General features: G+C 48.5%; 1 protein-coding gene across 1 annotated transcript in view; it reads left to right on the forward strand.

Moving 5' to 3' along the window:
* Positions 1-17,279, forward strand: part of ZNF831 (zinc finger protein 831) — a 43,781-nt gene extending 26,502 nt beyond the window's left edge. The window contains exons 4-5 of the mRNA XM_054981611.1: positions 13,078-13,244; positions 16,275-17,279. Of these exons, the coding sequence (XP_054837586.1) occupies positions 13,078-13,244; positions 16,275-17,033 (926 nt within the window). The 3' untranslated portion in view covers positions 17,034-17,279. The remainder of the gene's footprint in view (positions 1-13,077; positions 13,245-16,274) is intronic.
* The last annotated feature ends 1,438 nt before the right edge of the window (positions 17,280-18,717 follow it).

Here is an 18,717-nt window from a genome sequence, read left to right on the forward strand (position 1 = left end):
GGCCTGGCATGCGCACCGAAGTAGCGCAATGGGTAGACAACTGTCTGTCCTGCGCTATGGTCAATGCAGACCCCACCGGACCTAGAGCTCCCCTCCAGCATCAGAGAATTGATGGACCCTGGGCTCGCATACAGATTGACTTTATCGGCCCCCTTCCCCCCACTGCTCGCGGCAATCGCTACTGCCTCACTGTCATAGACCCCTTCAGCAAATGGGTCGAAGCGTTTCCGTGCAAGCGCAACAATGCAGCCACCACAGCCAAACTACTATTCAACAATGTCTTTTCAAGATGGGGCATTGTGCGAGTCATGGACTCCGATTTAGGCTCACACTTTATCGGAGAAGTTACACAGGAGCTTTGTAAAGCACTGGGCATCCAGCAACGGTTCCACATAGCCGGCCACCCTCAGGCTTCAGGCGCCATAGAAAGAACCAACCGGACCCTCAAGGAGGCTCTCCGCAAGATGGTTCGCTCCTCCGGGAGAGACTGGGATGAAAAACTCCCCATAATCCTAATGGCCATTAGAGGCACTACCGCAGTTCACGGGCTCACACCCCATATGGTAATGACAGGGCGAAGAATGCAGCTCCCGGAAGCCTTCTGGCTAGATACGCAGCTCCCTTCCGATATGCAGCCCGTAGTGATTAATGACGCTTGGGTCCAGGATCTGCTCTCATCCATACACGCCGTCCACATGCAAGTGGCCCAGAAGTTGGGCACAGCTCAGAAAGATATGGACCGCAAATTAGGATGGGTCAGGAACCCCAGGCAGTGGGAGGAAGGACAGCTCGTTCTATACAGGAAGTTCTCGCAAAAGGCGCATTCACTAGCAGCCAAATGGCAAGGCCCAGTCCCTATCACAAAAAGAGTCTCCCCAGCCGTCTATCAGGTAGCTATCCAGAGAAAGACAGGAGGCACTTGGCTAAAATACTTTCACGCTTCGCAATTAAAAGAATGGAGAGGGAAGCCGCTGCAAACCGCCCCTCCTGTGTATGACCCTGGGGGAACCGCCACCAGCCCAGCCCCCCTCTGCCCAGTGATTCGCCAGATATCCCTTCACCCTGGGCCAGAGATACCCTGTGTCCCCCTAGACCAGACCTTTGTAGCTTTAGTATAAATGAAACAGTAGAATATGTAGATATAAGGGTGAGTGTCGAGAGTTTTTCCAATTCTATTCTTTAACTTCATTAGGCGGGCCCCACAGTTGGGACCCTTAGGGAAAGACACGGCAATCAAAGCCAAATAGGACCACCACCGAAAGTGATTCTTAATTGGATTGTAAGCCGCATGTTCGGAAAAAAATTGCACAGGCAAAAGAGATTTGCTGTGTGTGAAAGTGGTTGGAGAGGCGTTAGCCCAGAGGTGCATACATTCTTTCGAACATAGTGGAACCACCAAATAAGGTGATCCCTGTATTCGAAAATATATCACCCGCCGTGCTGGTGAAGATCCCGCATCTACGTAGATTCGGGGTCTCACCTGCCAGACCCACGCTTTCGCATGATGGTCGGCTTTGGCTTTGAGGGCCGTGCCTCCCCTGGAAAAGATCCCCCAGATAGCCCAACACCTCTCTTTTACTAATGTTCATATTCGTCATGGTGAGTTGCTATACGGCGCCACCATCCAGTACGCTTTAGTGCAAAGGTAAAAGACCCGCCAGTATTTTGTAAATATGTGCCCTCTGGAATATGTTATTGAGGTGCGTTCGCTACGCACAAGGGGCAGCGTACCTCATTTACATAGCCAGGATCCCCCGCGCCAAGATGACCCTCGAACAACCCAGACCCAGTGGCGCCGACAGATCTCGGCCGTCTCCGCCGCTTTTCGATAAACGCCGCCGAGCGCCCTCGGCTCCACTTCGGCCCTTTCCGCCAGCAGCCGCCCGCCCCACGTAATCTTTTCCCTTGCCCGTACCGCACAAAGGAAAAGAAGGGGGGGAGACATATTGAAGATATAATGAAGCCCTGCCAGGCACCCCAAGTAAGGGCAACCTAAAAGCACCCCATACCCGTGTGCTTCTTGCTCCGTGTGTTTTTCTTTTTGCTCAGTGCATTTTTCTTTTGCTCAGTATATTTTCCTTTTTGCCCGGTGTATCGTTTTTCTCTTAACTAGAAGATGGGGCCTCCCGAGGGAGTCCCCCCCAAAAATTGGTTGTCCTGCAAACATATGACGAAGGCCTATTTTTGAAAAATTAAAACAAGGGCCCCCGTCTGCAGCAACCCTTATAGTTAATGTAAGCCGCTCTCTAGTTTTTTTTTCTTTTTAAAACGGCAAGGCCAGGCCGAGCCGGACCGATAGCTCTCAGCCCGCAAAATAAAAACAGCCCGCCACCGAGCAAGGGGCACCTGAAGGCCACATAGCCTAGGCACCCAGGGACCCCTGGGGCGAGTTTGCATAATCCCGCCTAACGCGCAGCCGACCCTTGCCCGACGTCAAGACGTTACCCTCTGAAATATACAAGCTTTAGGAAGAAACCTTCGCACAGGAGTTCCCCAGAGCAACAAGCTGGAAGGCTCGCTTAGTGCTCCGGGACTTCTCGTTCGAGCCCCACCTAATAGACAGTGCTGGCAGAAAAACGCTCTCCCTTTTTCTTTTTCCCCCTTTACTTCATTTATTTTGCTGCAATAAACTCAGGGAGCCTGTACTTATACCCGCAGGTCTCCCCAGGATATTTTCACTACAGAAAGGAAAAGGAAGGCCAGGAGATGAGGCACCTGGCTACTCTGTGTTTGCTCATGCTGGCAGGCACCCTAACAGAGGGACGCCCGTCCAAATTAATGCCCTACCCCCATTGGAGATGTATCAATACCCTGGCAGGAAATGAAATGATGGTCTGCAAAGTTGTGCAGCAGAGCAATATGACCACCCCCACGGATCGCACTAACTTCCGCAGTTGTGAAGAGCAGTGGATCCGACCCCCAGAGCTTGTTATTTTATGTGTGGGAGTAAAAACTCTGTCCCAAGAATTAGTCTGTTACTCGCCTACCGATACGGTTTCACCACTTGCTCCGATTCCATGTATGTTTCTCCCCCGTATAAGGCCAGCCCCCACCGCAGTCCCGGTGGTAGACAGATATACCACCCCTGCCAACTTCGAAACCTCGCCATTTGTTACTGAGGCTTTCGGACCATACTGTGAAGTTATTTTAGTGTCGGCCGCAGTATGGAAGGCAGGAGACCCCTTTAGAATGACCATCCTACTAGGCACTACTGCCACTGAGTCTGCATCAGTCACTATCACGCCCCCTTCAGGCGCAGTTCTCTCCTTGGCTATAGAGCACTGGGAGAACCTGACCTGGATTGTAAAAGAGGAAGACCTAGCCAAACATGGCCCACCTGATTGGATTCTGGTTCAACAGACGCCCGAATGCCAAACCAAGCCCCTAGTAGAGAAATTTCACCGGCTTGGGCTGCTCTTTGTAAATTTGACTCACGAACCAGGCAATTATTCCCTGCTGATCCGGACCCAGGAGACCCACACCATCCAAATTGACCCTTTGATTGTTAGCAATAAGCAATTAAGCCAAGGCGGCACGCATATAGTGGGCTCCCATGTTTTGAAGACTGACATTCGAGAGAGAGTTCTAGTCCGCCCGCAAATGTCTTTAAAAGAGATCCGCATAGACTTAGCTGAGCTAAATGTAACCCAGAGGCTGCCGCAGTGCGCTCCCTATCTGGAGGCCAGTAGCAAGGGTTGGAATGAATGGCTACAACTGTGGATCGATCCCTCCCCCTCTCTCTCGCGTGCCAGACGAAGCATTGCCGACTGGACTGCTCCTGCAGCCGGAGGCTTAGCAATCATGGATTCGGTCAACATTGAGACTCTCGCTAATAAGTTTGCCCATGTCACGACTAGCATCTCTGACTTAGGTAAACCGGTGGTGCAGTCCCTAAATTCCATTTCGAATGGGCAACACGAGATCAGCTCCATTTTAGTTAACTGGGAGAGTCAAATTGAAAGAGATTTTTCTCTGCTGCTCAAAGGGACACAGTCTTTTGAACGCAACGTGTCAATAGCCATGGCATGTATGCAAGCCCAACAATTAAATCAGGCTGTGGCCATGGGGCTAATTCGGCAAGCCACGGATGGGCATTTGCCCCTGGAAATTAAAAGATTGATCATGCCCAAATTGTCACCCATAGAACTGGAGCTTGAATCCTGGTGGTCTCTCGTAAATTCCTCATTCTCACCGACCACCCAGGAGCTTAAATTATTTTTATTAACGGCCAGTGCGCACGAGTCATTCCATGTGTATCCAGTCGTGCCTCTGGGACTCCAAGTCAGCGACACCGAAGTCCTCTACGCCCGCCACCCCGACCATTGGGCCCGCTTCACCCCGACCGGATGGCAGCTCGTCAGCCTCCAAGGGTGCCAGCATCGAGACCAGACCGGCTTCATTTGCCAGGACCGAGCCTTTGCACCTCATCATCCCTGTGTAGCCCCGCAAGTCGACGCCCTCAATGAGTGCCCTTTCGAGGTCGTCCGGGAGAACAGCTCCGCTGTGGTCTACCTTGGGAAAGGATGTGCCTGCGTGCGAACGGCCTGCGACTTTGTGACCCTGAACGCATTCCAGCTTAAGCCCGTGATCCCAGGAGTCAATCGCTGCTTTTGCAACCTGTCTTCGGTGGCAGCCTGCGACTTCACCTACACGGTACCGGTCTGGACCCAAGAAGAGATCTTGGTGGCACCCTCCATCTATCGCTATGTGAAGCCAGTTTCCCTCGGCATCGGTCTGGAGCTAATCCACGAGCTCCTGGCACACCCGCAGCTCCACCGCACCCTCCAGAGCATCCAGAGGGACGGGGACACCACTGCTTTGGTTGTGTCCCACAACGGAAAGGAGATTTTGGATCTGGTCCAGCGGATTAAGACCACCGGCGAGCATTCGTGGTGGGAAACCCTCTTTGGCTGGAGCCCCACTGCCACTGGAATTTACAATTTGGCTTTGCACCCGATCGTTGTGATTTTGGCCTTCCAAGTTTTGTTGTGTGCCTCACTACTCTATTTGGGCTGTTGGAGCCGCCGACAGCTCCAGCAACTCCAACTATCCTACCGTTTGGACCATTACAACCCAGACCTCCTCTTGCCCTAATGGTTATTCTTGGCACCCTCCTTTAACCCGTGTTTGTTTTATTGCTTGTGCTGGTATGAACTATGCTTGGATTTTATTGTGTGTACGGATCCTGAACCAGCCCCATGGACGCTTTGCTGCCGGACACCGCTCCGAGGCCCTCTTGTGGACTAGGGGGGGACATATCTCTCGGCCTCCCAGCCCACGGCCTGCCTACGAACGACCGCCAGCAGCGCCACCTCCATGAGGACTAGAACTGTGTGCCTGGAGCCCTTCTCGCCGCCTGCCGACCCTGCTCTGCGGATTGACGCAGACAGCAAGGGGGGGGGTGGAAGTGTGTTTTGGAGCACATGAACTAAGCTTACTTGTTCTTGTATATATATGCAACCCAGTCCAGCAGCTGTACTGCGGACTGAGCCGTCTGTGATCTTTGTAGCTCTATTGTGTTATGAATTTCTTTGCATTGCTTTCATGAATTTCACTCCCATGAATTTAGCCCCGAACTAGTCCCTCCCTCTATCTACCGCAAGTGCGCCCATGAACTTCATCCCGATGAATTTGATTTTAACCTTAGGAATTGCCTTTTTAACCCGACTCCCTCCGCCGAGGCAGTTCTAGTCTATGAATTTGATTTTAATCCAGCCATATTGATTTGGTTTTTAATTGCAGAGTGTATTTTTCTGCCCCCATGAGCCCTTCCGCCGCCTACCCCTCATGAATTGTTTCCACGCACTTGCTTTTATTCTTGCTGCTTTTGACTTCATGAACTATTGCTTTTAATCACATATATGTATTTGTGATTTTAACCATTTATGAATTAGCCTACCCTCAATGAATTATGCCATGCTTGCACATCTCACTTTACCCTGTATGAATTGCTTTTAATTGTCCCTGCTTTTAATCCTATGTATCTATTTATGATTTTAACTATCCATGAATTAATCCATGTATATGAATTGCTCCTGGTTTTAATGCTTTTAACCCACCATGAATTCCGTATTAATTACCTCCCGCCATGAATTGATCAATGTACCCAAATATGAATTGTTGTTGTTTATGTGCATGAATTGATCATTGCTGCCTATTACTATGAATTGCTATCACTTATGAATTATTGCTATTTATTCTGACGATTGCACTTAGCACACCCCCTGGTGTGAACCCAGAGACCTGCAGCCCATTGGCTGATCTAAATTGCACTTATTCGGTTAGGTGGTTCTCCAAACTAAATTTTTGAGTGACGCCTCCCCCTCCTTCCCTTCCCACTCCTTCTTCGCTCGAAGCTCGACCACCGGACATTGCCGACCACCTCGCCTTTGAAGTCAAGTTCGGAGACCCGCGCGCCTGACGTCCCGGGGTCTCCGAGGGGGGGAATTGTTGCCAAGTAGGCCCCCTCCCCTGCTTTAAAGCCTGCTATGAACTGTGTTAGAGTTTCCTGCATTACTGTTTTACTGTGCACCAAAGACTGCTTTGCACGTGTGTGCTCTGATGCACGTGTCAGTTTCCTGCCTGCGTGTCAATTGCCTTGCTGCTGCTATAGACTGTGTAGTTTACTGACTCCATGTTTGGCTAACTGCACAAAGGACTCTCTTTCTGGGCAGCCCTGCCCTGACCTGTATCTGGAATTCCCAGTGTGTGTTTGGACTCTGTTACAAGTGTGCCCCGTGCCTGCACTGCCATCTACCACGGACCGTGCCTGTTCCCTGCTTTGGACTGTGTTTTAAAGTGTTGTTCCCGCTGCCTCCATGGAAGCCTGCCTCATATGGGCCCAAGCCGCTGCTAGCAGCCGGGCGCCTGCCGGGGAAACCTCCAGCGAGCCTGGCTAGGCGCTCCCTGGTCAGTTCCCGCCTGGAGCCTCCCGCGGGTAGGTCGCCGAGCTTGCCCTTGCTACCGGGCAGCCTGCTATCCAGCCCCAGCTATGCCCAGCCGGCATCCATGTTCTCAGGCACCCAGAAGACCCAGAGGAAGAGACTGCTTTGAGAAGCCATTTCGGCGAAGCGGGCACACCACGTCCGCAGCGAGAGCCCCTCGCCCCGCTCTGCATATCTTAGGAGCCGCCCCGGAGAAGGAACTAAGTGCCGACCATCCCAAGCACTTAGAGAATGCATCTCAAAGAAACCTCCGCATTCCAAAGCTGATGACATCAGGACAAGCCCTGTCCGCTGGAACATCCTTTCAGCCCACTTGGATTTCCCCCTCCCTCTTTTGTCCCCTCTTCCTGAGGTGTCACTTATCACAATCTGATTACTAAAGTGGCCCATCTAAGCCATTCAGTAGCCCATTAGAACCTTTGTTTTAAACTGTGAGAACCACCAAGTACAGCACCAGCCCCAGGGTACGTTTTGGGGTATTTAAGCTGGTCTCCCAGACCACTCGGTGCTCAGGCCATTCCCTATCCAGACCTCCTTGCTGTCCGTCTGTGGTCCCAGTGCTGGCATTGGGCCACCTCGCTGTTGTGTCTCTGCTTCGCTCCAGGATAAGTGAGTATTTCCCCCTATCATCGTTGGGAACCAGCTAATGCGAACGTCTCTGTATTTCCTACTCTGTATTTCTTAGACCTTGTATGTTCTTTGTATGATTGTGCAAGCTAGGCTTACGCTACACTCGATACACGTGTTTGGACCTTACTCCTTGTCTGCCTCTTTTTCACTAGAGTGTCTGGGATCGGGACCTCCGTAAACATAGGTTATGATCCTCGCTTAATATTAATAGTTACAGACTGCTACAGCTAATTCCCCATTATAATAAAGAGCAGTTCTGGTAACAGTAGATAACATGTCGTGCGAACTGATCTGCACCTTTCAGCATGAAAAGCCAGTGTGGGTAGTGGTTAGAGTGTCAGACTAGGATCTGGGAGACCCAGGTTCAAATCCCCCCTTCTGCCATGGTAGCTCACTGAATCGCCTTGGGCCAGTCGCGCACTTTCAGCCTAACGTACCTCACTGGGTGGTTGCAAGGATACAGTGGAGGAGGGGAGAACGATGTTAAGCTGCTTTGAGTCCCCAGTGGGGAGAAAAATGGGGTCTAAAAGAAGTAGGTCATGGTCCCACATGAGCTCTCCTTGAACTGAAGAGTCTTGCACCAGTTTCTTTTTCAGCATATTATCCCCACCAGATCTGCTTCTTTTTAATCATCTCCTTTCTGCTCCTCAGTACTGGTTTCCTTGGTTACACAAACTAATAACTGGTTCATTAAAGAAGATGGACTTTTTCACTCTAGGATGGATTTCTTCCAGCCTTTTTTTTATTATTCCTGTAGAATAAGACAGTAGCCCATCTAGCATCTGTTCCCACTCTCTCTCGGTCAGTTCTGCTGCAATCCTATGAATGCTTTCCTGGGAATAAGTCCCATTGAATAAAAGGAGACTTACTTCTGAGTAGACCTGTTTCCTTCACAGTAGAATCCACTGCAGAGTTACTCTAGTCTAAACTGTTGATTTTAATGGGTTTAGTTTCCTGGGGGTAAAGTGTAGATGACTGGGGAAGGCAATGGCAAACCACCCCGTAACAAAAAGTCTGCCAAGAAAATGTTGTGATGCGATGTCCCTCCATGGGTCAGTAATGACTCGGTGCTTGCACAGGGGACTACCTTTACCTTTTTTAGAGTGTAGTAATCTGCATAGGACTGTCCTGTTAGATCCATATAGTTCCGACTGTAATATGTATTATGAATTTTAACTACTATCTTTTAAGTTCCCTTCCATGTACAGAAGAACAGTAAATCTGAGAAACACTTAAATACCCACACATTTTGCCAGTTTGTTATATTGGCTCACTTATTTCCATAACATTCAAAAATATTTATTTGTTTATAAGCCACAATAGGCTTTCAGTAGAGGCTTCCGACAATTTAAAAAAGCCTCGCTGCAAAATGCAATGGCATAGCATCTAACATAAGTATCAATTAAACTAAGAGTAATAAACCAATGTCCAAAATATGCAGCAACCCCCCAATTAAGAGTACGTCAACTAATTAAAAAAGGGCTCCCAGAAAGGGTTCTGTTCTCCAGGTGTTACCCAAATAGGCAGTCTCCTAATTAGTTGGGGGAATTAGCATAAAGGAGACAGGGCAAGAGAGGGCAACTAGGATTCTCCTGTCTGGAGTCTGTGGCTCAGCCCTCAGACTTGCCAGGAGAAGGGGACAGGAGACAGCTGGAAGGCAGCTGCCCAGCCGCCCCAACAGACCTCCAGGGCCAGAACGTGGCAGCACCCAAGGGAGAGAAAGAAGCACCCAAGCCCCAGAGGGTCAGAAGGAGCAGGTGGAAGCCAGCTAGCTTCACCCTCCAGTAGGAGACTAAGAGCCCTGACAGAGGAAGTAAGGACAGCCAGGAGGGGGCCAGGGCAGAGGGAGAAGGCACAAGAAATAGGGACAGACAGACAGACAGCTACCTTACCGGCAGGACAGCAGAAGCAGCACAGGGCCACGCCCCAAGCTGCAAACAGGGAGGAAGGGAGTAATAGAGATCAGCTGAGGCTGCTGGAAGCTCGGAGGAGGCTTGGCAGCCAGCCAAGAGAGCACAGCTGTAGCTGTCCAATGCAGACAAATTAGCTACCCCAGGTGCAACTGCTTGAGGCAGCCAAGGCCAATGCTAGGAGGCAAAAGAGGGGTGTGGCCTGGCAGGTGGAGCCTGGAATGAGGGACAGGATATAAGGGAAGTCCACCCACAGGGTGGGGTGGGGTGTGTAGGAGTGTGATGAAGTGGAGGAGAGAGAACGAGTGAACAGCAGAGAGGAGGTGGAGGAAAGGAGATGAAGAGGAGGAGGAGTAAGACCGACAGCTGGGTGGGGACAGCTGTCATGCAAGGCAGCTGGGACAATGTCAGGTTGAAGGACCTGCGAGTGGACTGAGAGGGTGTGGTATACCCCCCTCCTTTCACAGGGCGGGACCCCGCATATTCCCTGAAGGTCCTTTAAGGCAGAAGTCAGGCAGGCCAGCGTCTCACACGGTGGCGCCTAGGGCAGAACCTGACATTTCCATCTATGTTTTTGGGGATTATTCCCTTAGAGAACTCTCAAGTAAGCCAGGTGGATGTTCAACCTGAAAGGTTTTTTTTAATTCAGAGAAATAAAAAGTCAAACATAAAGAAAATCACACAAAGCACACACACACAAGGTTAACTAAGAAAATCAGGGTGGAAAAGGGGAGAAAGCAGTTTTGGGAGGGCGATAGTTACCAGTCTCAAAGGTAGGGGTCCACGGAGATAGCAGCAAAACAATCAGAGATTCATGAGGAGAAGAAGCCCCAAAAATGTGTGTATGTGTGTATGTATCTAAACACACACACACATCTGCTGGTGGTTAGGGACTCCAGATATAGGGCAAAATGCTCCCTGGAGAAAGCTCAAGTCTTTGCCCCCAAACAATAACTTGATGAGTTTTTTGGAGATGGATAATGAGTTGGGAGGTGCTTTATGGGTCTGCCTGAGGTGGATTATAGGTGTAAATGGTGCTTGATGACCCTTTGAGTACCAGATGGGAAAAGTTACCAAGTTTGATGAATAGTGTGAAGTGGTGCTTAGTCAGCGTAAATGAGTGAGGGGGAAGTGAGGCCAGGCATGGAGGAGGTTAGCCAGGAGTTTTTGGGAGACCCATTGTCCTAAGTTATGCATATTTCTGGGGCGTGAAGGGGGGCATTAATCAGTCAGCCACTCTGAGTCCCCTTTCCAAATATTGTCCAGGCTCCTACCTGGCTGACATCCATTTTGTTTTTATTTCAGGCCAGGCAGTCTCTTGCACTTAGGCTATATGAGGAAGGGAGCTTATGATTTCATATCTTTAAACTGCCCCTCAGCAGGAGGAGGGGGTCTGACTGCTAACACAGGGGCAGAGGTATGTGGGGAGGGCATGATGCTCTAAGTCTGCCTTACTGTAGTTCTCGTAGTGTTCCAACTGCTGCTATCACTCCATAGATATTCCAACTTATTCCCGCCCCCCAGCAGGGCTGGCTCAAGATTTTAGAGCACTCATGGCCCCCTCTCTCTCCTCTGCCCACCACCAGCCCTTCTGCTCATGTCTCTCTTCCCACCCACTGACCCACATGCCTGTACATCTTTCCACCACATCCTCACTTGCTCTCTCTCGCCATCCTCCCCCCTCTTTTTGCTAAGGATATCTTTTTCAGCAACCACCTAGCTGCTCCGCAAGAAGTCCATAGTTATGTTTTCCATATTTATATACCACATTGCCATGCTGTTGCCATAAACCCCCACAAAGGCTCAGTTTTACTGTTCTCTGTCCCCCTTCTCTGGGTTGAGACTGGTTGATAGATTCCATTTAAAAGCTGAGATCCCGATGCAATCTTGGGCCACTCTCAGTTTTTCGGCTTGGGGACGACTGATCCTTTGAACTGAGTCACTAACTATAAGTACACGAGACGCAGTACATGAGGATGCTCAAGTGAAGGGAGACTCAATATTATCTGGGAATTGTAGTGTAAAGACAGATTGGAAGAAACTGTCATTGTCATCTCTTTAGAGAGATTGCTTCTCAGAGGGTTTATGTCCTCTTCACCTCCCTGAAAGCTTGGTCAATTACCCCTCCCCTTCAGGCCACAGCCACATGAGGGCTAGCTCTGAAAAACAGGGAACGGGGACCTCACCTGCTCCAAATCCCTGGAGGTACCCCCCGAGCACTCCTTAATCTCCTGTCCCGGCTTACAAGCAGAGGGGAAACAGTGCCTTTCTGCCAGGGCCGGATCTACGGTTGCCAGCGCCCAGGGCAACCATAGTCAGGCTCAACCTGTGCGCGCATTGTGTGCGCGCGCTCCTGGCACTGCGTGATGATGTCATCACACTGGGGCGCCCCCCGCCCCCGCAGCAAGCCAGCTGTCCCGGCGCGCCGCGGAGCTGGCGGCAGTGCGAGTGGCTTGGAGGCTGCCCGCGCCGTTCACCTGCCCCGCAGGACAAGGGGCCGCCGGCTTGCCGCACGCCCCTTGTCCTGGGGAAGGGCGAACGGTGCAGGCGGCTTCCCAGCCACTCGTGGTGCCTTTTGCCTTTCCCGAGGACAAGGGGTGGCCGGCTTGCCGCATGCCCCTTGTCTTGGGGAAAGGTGAATGGTGCGGGCGGCTTCCAAGTCACTCGCACTACCTTTTGCCTTTCCCCAGGACAAGGGGCGGCTGGTTTGCCGCACGCCCCTTGTCCTGGGGAAAGGCGAATGGTGCGGGCCGCCAGCCGCCTGCGCCATTCACCTTTCCCCGGGCGCGCTCCCGGGGCTGGCAGCGCGCTCCTGGGGCTGGCAACTGCGCCTGGCGCCCCCTTTTTGGTGGCACCGGGGGCAGACTACCCCCCCTGCCCCCCCGTCGATCCGGTCCTGCTTTCTGCTAGCATCTTGCACTGAGCGAGGCACCCCTTCCCCATCATTCCACAGAACAGACCTCCTCTCTCTGAAGCCAGAGGTATTTCAATTAGATATACGTAGATCTTTTAAAAAGTTGTGTCCAGTGTCAGCTCTGTCAGTTTCACCTCTCATTCTAGGAGGCAGAGAGGAAATAAACAAACCCTCTGAGCGGTGATATTCGCAAGGTCTGTAGATCTGTCCTTTAATGAACTCGGTTTCCTGAGTAACAGTGAGCACCTTGCTTCACTTGAGCATCCTCATGTACTGTGTCTCGTGACTAGAGGCTCTGTGTGGCTCTCGTTGTGGGGTGAAATCCTTTTGGAGAGCTGAACTATCTTCTCCTCCTTATTGCTCCTGAAATGGGACTGAATCTTTGGGCACTCAAGATCTAGCCTACTCTGGCTCAAAGGTCATCTTATCGAAATTAAGAAAAGGATATTTTTGAACTTTCTTTGAGCCTTTGGATGGGGAAAGTATCAACAGAAATAAAATGTGCAAAATATTACGTGTCTACCAAATGCATTCAAAGATCACTAGTGATGAAATAAAATACAGTCCAAGATTATATGAAAATTGTTAGACCAATTCTTAGAAAAGTTTACAAAAATTCCAGTCCCTAGATGCATCATCCTACTAATAAATTTTGCTTCAATATTCTCTTTCCAACTAGGACATGATCAAAACCTTCAGGAACGGGTGCCTTCTTGCACAACGGATGAAGCTGCCTCCTTTGTGAAAAAATATCCAACAAAAGAAGGAAAGAGCGACTCAGGAATGACATTTTTGTCGCTTGGCAGCTCGTGTAACTTCAAGCAGGAAGACTCCGAGGATGGACAAGTAGGTCATTCCCCTCTCCTCCACATTTATCCTCACAATAACCCTGCGAGGTAGGTTAAGCTGAGATAGTGTGACTGACCCAAGGCCACCCAGTGAGCTTCCATGTCAGAGTAGAGATTCAAACTGTCTCGCAGATTCTTGTTCATTCGTTCGTTCGCTCGTCCATCCCTTCCTTCCTTCCTTCCTTCCTGAAATCTCTAACTCTGGATAGAATGTTCATAAGTTCTAGTCTGCTTAACAATGGGATATCAAATTGGATTTTTCAGGTGAAGACTCGTTGGAAAGCCAAAATAATAAGTTAACAATTGTTTAATATACATTAGGTGACTCTTTGGATTTCATAAAGCATCCGATGCAGTAAACTAGAAATGTGGGGGGAAATTCACTTATTATTATTAGTTGATTTTAAAGGAATTTAGAAGCTTTCCAACAGTGCTTTAGAATTTGAAACTGGTCATTGCGTTCATGCGTTATAGCTCAGATTTTTAAAAGGTAGGAAAAATTGGCTTCCGCTACCCATCAGAATGGGCTATCAGATCAAAATGGAATACATAGACATACACCTTTCAGAAAAAAACATAAAAGAAGTTTTGCCTCCTTAATACTGCCATCTGGTCTGGCCCACAGACTGAAGGAAAATGCTGTTTTAAGCTGCTCTCACTGGGTGGTGGTTTTAATGAGTATTCTGGGATGGTTTTTTCGCTGGTGCCTCTGGGCTTAAGAAGCAGTTTTATTGAGTTATGAATTATTTTTACTGTTTGAAACGTTTAGCCACTTCAAGCAGGCCTCTGAAGAGGCAGCATCCAAATCTTCTTTATAAATAAGATCAGAGCTGCACAAATGGTTTATAAACCATTTCCTGGACAGTTTGGCAACTTCCTGAAATAGATACATTTTTATGAGCAAATTTGATTAGAAAATGTAATGAAGATGACAGTTGTCATAAGGAATATATTGCCTGTGGACAGTATGTACTTTGTTATATAACTGTAAAATGTGTGTGTGTGTGTGTGTGTGTGTGTATGGAGTGTTCCAAAGATACCATTCATGACATTAAGTTCCACCACCAAAAGAAGTATGCCAAAAGATACTGTGCTTAATATAGATCAAGATGGGCGTCCATGTTTGTCTCATTACCAATGCTGATTTCTACACACTCACTACCCCTCTGCATATCCCACCTAATCCTATCAGGCCTGCTATTGTCATTTGGCATCTGAAATCACTCCACTCTCTAAGATACAAGGACAGATGGGCTCACATTCTTAGTGCAATCCTATGAAGAGTTACTCCAGTCTAAGCCTATTTAAATCAATGGGCTTAGACTGGAGTAACTCTCCTTAGGATTGCACTGTCTAGCTGTATCTGAAGAAGTGAGCCATGACTAGATATGGGCATGAACAGCAATATGAACGAAAAAAATCCATGAACATCCCGTTCATCTGTTTGCGAACAAGCCATTCGTGAGTCCCCATTCCAAACGAACAGGTGGTTGTTGCAAAGCCTTGTTCGTTTGGTAGCCGTTTGTCAAGCCAGACAGTCTGGCGCCTTTAAATCAATTCCCCTGGCAAGGGCAGGGACTGGATTCTGTCTGAACTCCTTCTGGCTTTCCTTTTGGCTTTAACCCTTCAGCTTCCAGCAGACAGTCCAGTTTTTGCCACTCAGAAGAGAAATAGACAGCAAAGGGGGGGGAACCCATGGATCATACCTTTCCTGGGGTGCAATCTCTCTGAAACTTGGGGGGTCTTCAGAGCACAGTGAGGACTATGTCCCCTGCAAATTTGGTGGGTATTGGACATTGGGAAGGTCAGTTTTGTAACCCCTCAAAGTAGCTTCCAACAGGCGGTATAGTTTATGCCACTGTGAAGAGAAAATGACAGCAAAGGGGGTGGCGCCAGCTCTCCTGGTGTGAGAGGGATGGACTCTCTGTCCTGCTGGCACCAGGAAGGAGCAGCCCTGTGGTGCCAGCTCTGCCTGCTGTCAGAGGGACAAGGGGAGTCTCTCCTCATCCCTCTGATAGCGGGCAGAAATGGCCCCGTGGTGGCGCTGGCTCTGCCCGCTGTCAGCGAGATGAGGAAATTCTCCTTGTCTCTCTGACAGCGGGCAGAAAGAGCCCTGCGGCACCAGCTCTGCCTGCTGTCAGAGGGACGAGGCGAGCCTCCTTGTCCCTCTGATAGTAGGCAGAAGTGGCCCGTGGTGCCTGCTCTGCCCGCTGCCAGAGGGACGGAGAGAATCTCTCCATCCCTCTCGCACTTGGCAGCAGCAGCCTGGCAGCGCTGGGGTGGGGCAGGGGGCTGGGGAGTTGTGGGGTGTTTAAAGGGCCCTGCCCCTTGCACTTGGCAGGAAAGGGCCCTTTAAATTATCAGCTAGCAGGTGGCAAGCCCCCTGCCACCTGATAGTTTAAAGGGATGTTTAAAGGGCCATGAACATGAACACCGAACATGTTTGTTAAGGGGACATGTTCGCTTCTGTTCGTTGTTCATGGATGGCAATGAACAATGAACAGGGTGTTCGTGGTTTTTTTTCTGTTTGTGCCCATGTCTAGCTGTAACTCACAAAAGCTCATACCCTACCACAAATTTTATTAGTCTTATAGATGCTACTGGATTCCTGTGCTTAATATTTTTATTTTTATTTAACACATTCTTATGCCAACTTTCCATCCAAATAGGGTCCCCAAGACAGCAAACATTTCAACATTAAAACATATATCCCTATAAGCTGATTGGGGAGGGCCATGGCTCAGAGGCTGAGCATCTACTTTGCATGCAGAGAGTCTCAGGTTCAATTCCTGGCACCTCCAGTTAAAAAGGCCAGTTCGCAGGTGATATAAAAGACTGGAGAGCGTCTGCCAGTCACATTAGATAATACTGAATTCTGAACTTGAAAACGCAAGTGTCTGACTCAGTATAAGGGCAGCTTCACATATTCAAGATGGTGCACTAATTTCCATTACAAGATGGTTGTTTTTTGGATTTGAATGTGCCATAATGTACAGTAAGCTGATAATTTCTCCTCTATTTCTGATAGGTTTCTTCTAGACCTATTAATGAATCCTTAAGCAGCATATTGTCCTTACAGACAACAGCGACAGCTCCCGCAACATATTCCTGCACATTATCCACTCATGTGCTGGCACAAAAAGACAGGGGCCTAAATGTTTGCTCCTTGGGAAAACTACCGAGAGAGAGACATCCTGATATACCTCCTGAGCACCCTTGCACATCTACTGGGACTTGTAACTTTAGAGATCCAGGCGAGAGCCATCCTCGTAACCACTTGTGTTCAGAAGTTACTAGGCCTGTATTTGATGGGTCAAAAACGGACCTCAAAGATGTATTTTGTATGGAATCGAAAAGTCAAAAGGTTGCCGTCTTAGAGCCACCGTTCCACATATTGGGAAGAAGAGTACAAACCACAAAAAGCAATTTTTCAACATTACATGAAAAACTTCCCCCCGTCATCCAAACCCCGTGCTACCTTTCGCTTAGACCAAAGCTGCTTACAGAGACATCAGCATCGAATATTTGTTTGCTCAGTTCAAGGCATGCACAGGAAACCACAAGAGGTGCAGATAAGAGCAGCAGCTGTCTGCAGTCGGTTGGCGGGCAAGGAAAACTTTGTGCTGCTGAATCTCCCGCTTCGAAAAACTCTTCTGCTCCCTTAGGTAGCTCTGGAACTCCATCCAAATCTTTCAAAAAACAGACCTTGGAAATGATGAACAAACAAACCCATGTGGAAGAAGACACAAGCAGTGAAGATGAAGACAGGCTCATTATAGAAATATAGTCCATAGCCCCTTTGCTGTTGAAGGTGGGGTATGATTGGCAAGAAGTGCCCCATAAATGGCCAGCAGACCATCTGACTCACACACCTTCTGATCAGAAAAGCCATTCCTGCTCTCTCCAGAGAATAAGTCTTTGCCAAGGACTTGGACTTCTTTACGTTTTACTTATTTACTTCATTTATGCTCCACCTTTCTCCTCAATGGGGACCCAAAGCAGCTTACAGATGATGCCAAACAAGGAAGCCATTGTCACATGTGAAGAAAGCCCATTCTAAGCCTACAGTACCTTAGCTCCTGACTTCATCAGACTTCTGGATGAATTCAACTTTGATAAAATACTTTCTCATACACTGGCAGTGGCAGATCTGCAGTACATCTCGCGGCGCAGCAGCGTTCACCTTCCTTCTCTGAGAAGCTTAAGGATGACTTTACAAGAGGAAGAATGCAGCTGTCTCCAGAATCGTTCTTTCAGTTGTTCCAAGCTTCTTTTCAATTGCCTTTCCCCATCTATGAAGGGTTTTGCATGAGATCTATGCACGGCTTTTTTGTTGCACAAACGTTCCATGCTTTGTGACAAAACAACACAAGCACGCTCCGCTGTGTTTTGTGCCTTTTGTGCCTAGATCTATTTGGCTACTTGATATCCACTTCCTACTAAGAAAATGGCTGTTAGCTATCACTGTCAGTTTTTAACAAGTTCCTCTGAATTCTGCTTTTTCTAGCCAAGCAGGGCACATATTCAGATTTTATCAACCCAAACAAACATGAGTATCTCCCCCACCCAGTCCCCAAGTTGAGTATACAAATATAAAAGCCACTTACAGGATATTAAGACTTCACAACATTCATGGGTTAGTGCAAACTACACCCTAGTAAAAATTCCCTTTGCTACAAACCCTAGAAATTTATCAGATTCTAGGTAGTTTGTCTGAGGCCAAAACCTATTTTCATTAGAACACTAATTTGAAACAATGGTATCACCAGAGCACAATTTGCACTGTTCTATTATAGAAAAGTTTTATATTTACTTTCAGATGAGTGGGAATTTTTAAAAATTGTGTTACAGGAAAACTTACAAAATAAGGCTGATTGTGAAAATATTTGGTAGCTGTGCTAGTCCTAAACAGGCCAAATGTGCAGCATGCAATGGAAAAGTCACATTTTAAAGAATGTTACCAGAGTAAGATTCTAACAGCTACGCAGCATATCCTTCTTTCTACTGAACATATGGTAGGTGTATGATTGAAATCTTCTCCCAAACGCTTTCATGCTGGCATATTTTTATAAACATGGTAATCTGATTAAACAGTTCCTTTACCAATTCATAATTTTCTAAATGTTAGTGGGAAAACTGCCAACATCACTTCCGTTTCTGCCCACATCTGTGGCAGAGAAACATGGAAAATGGATCTTGCCATTTTGTTTGGCTAGTTCCAGCCCCTTCATCTAATGACTTAAGACTCTTGGCACAAGCATTTCTGCCAGAAGGTTCCTTATGCTAGAGGAACGTACAAGTATGAGCCGGTATGGGATGGCAGAATCAAACTTACACTCCACTAAACCATCACAAACTCTAGGATGACAAGCATTTTTGGCTTTTGCACCTCTCATTCATTTCCAAAGGGCTTCAGTGATGGTTGTTGTGGGTTTTCCGGGCTGTATTGCCGTGGTCTTGGCATTGTAGTT

Source organism: Eublepharis macularius, chromosome 5 (assembly GCF_028583425.1).
Source record: "Eublepharis macularius isolate TG4126 chromosome 5, MPM_Emac_v1.0, whole genome shotgun sequence".
Lineage (NCBI taxonomy): Eukaryota > Metazoa > Chordata > Lepidosauria > Squamata > Eublepharidae > Eublepharis > Eublepharis macularius.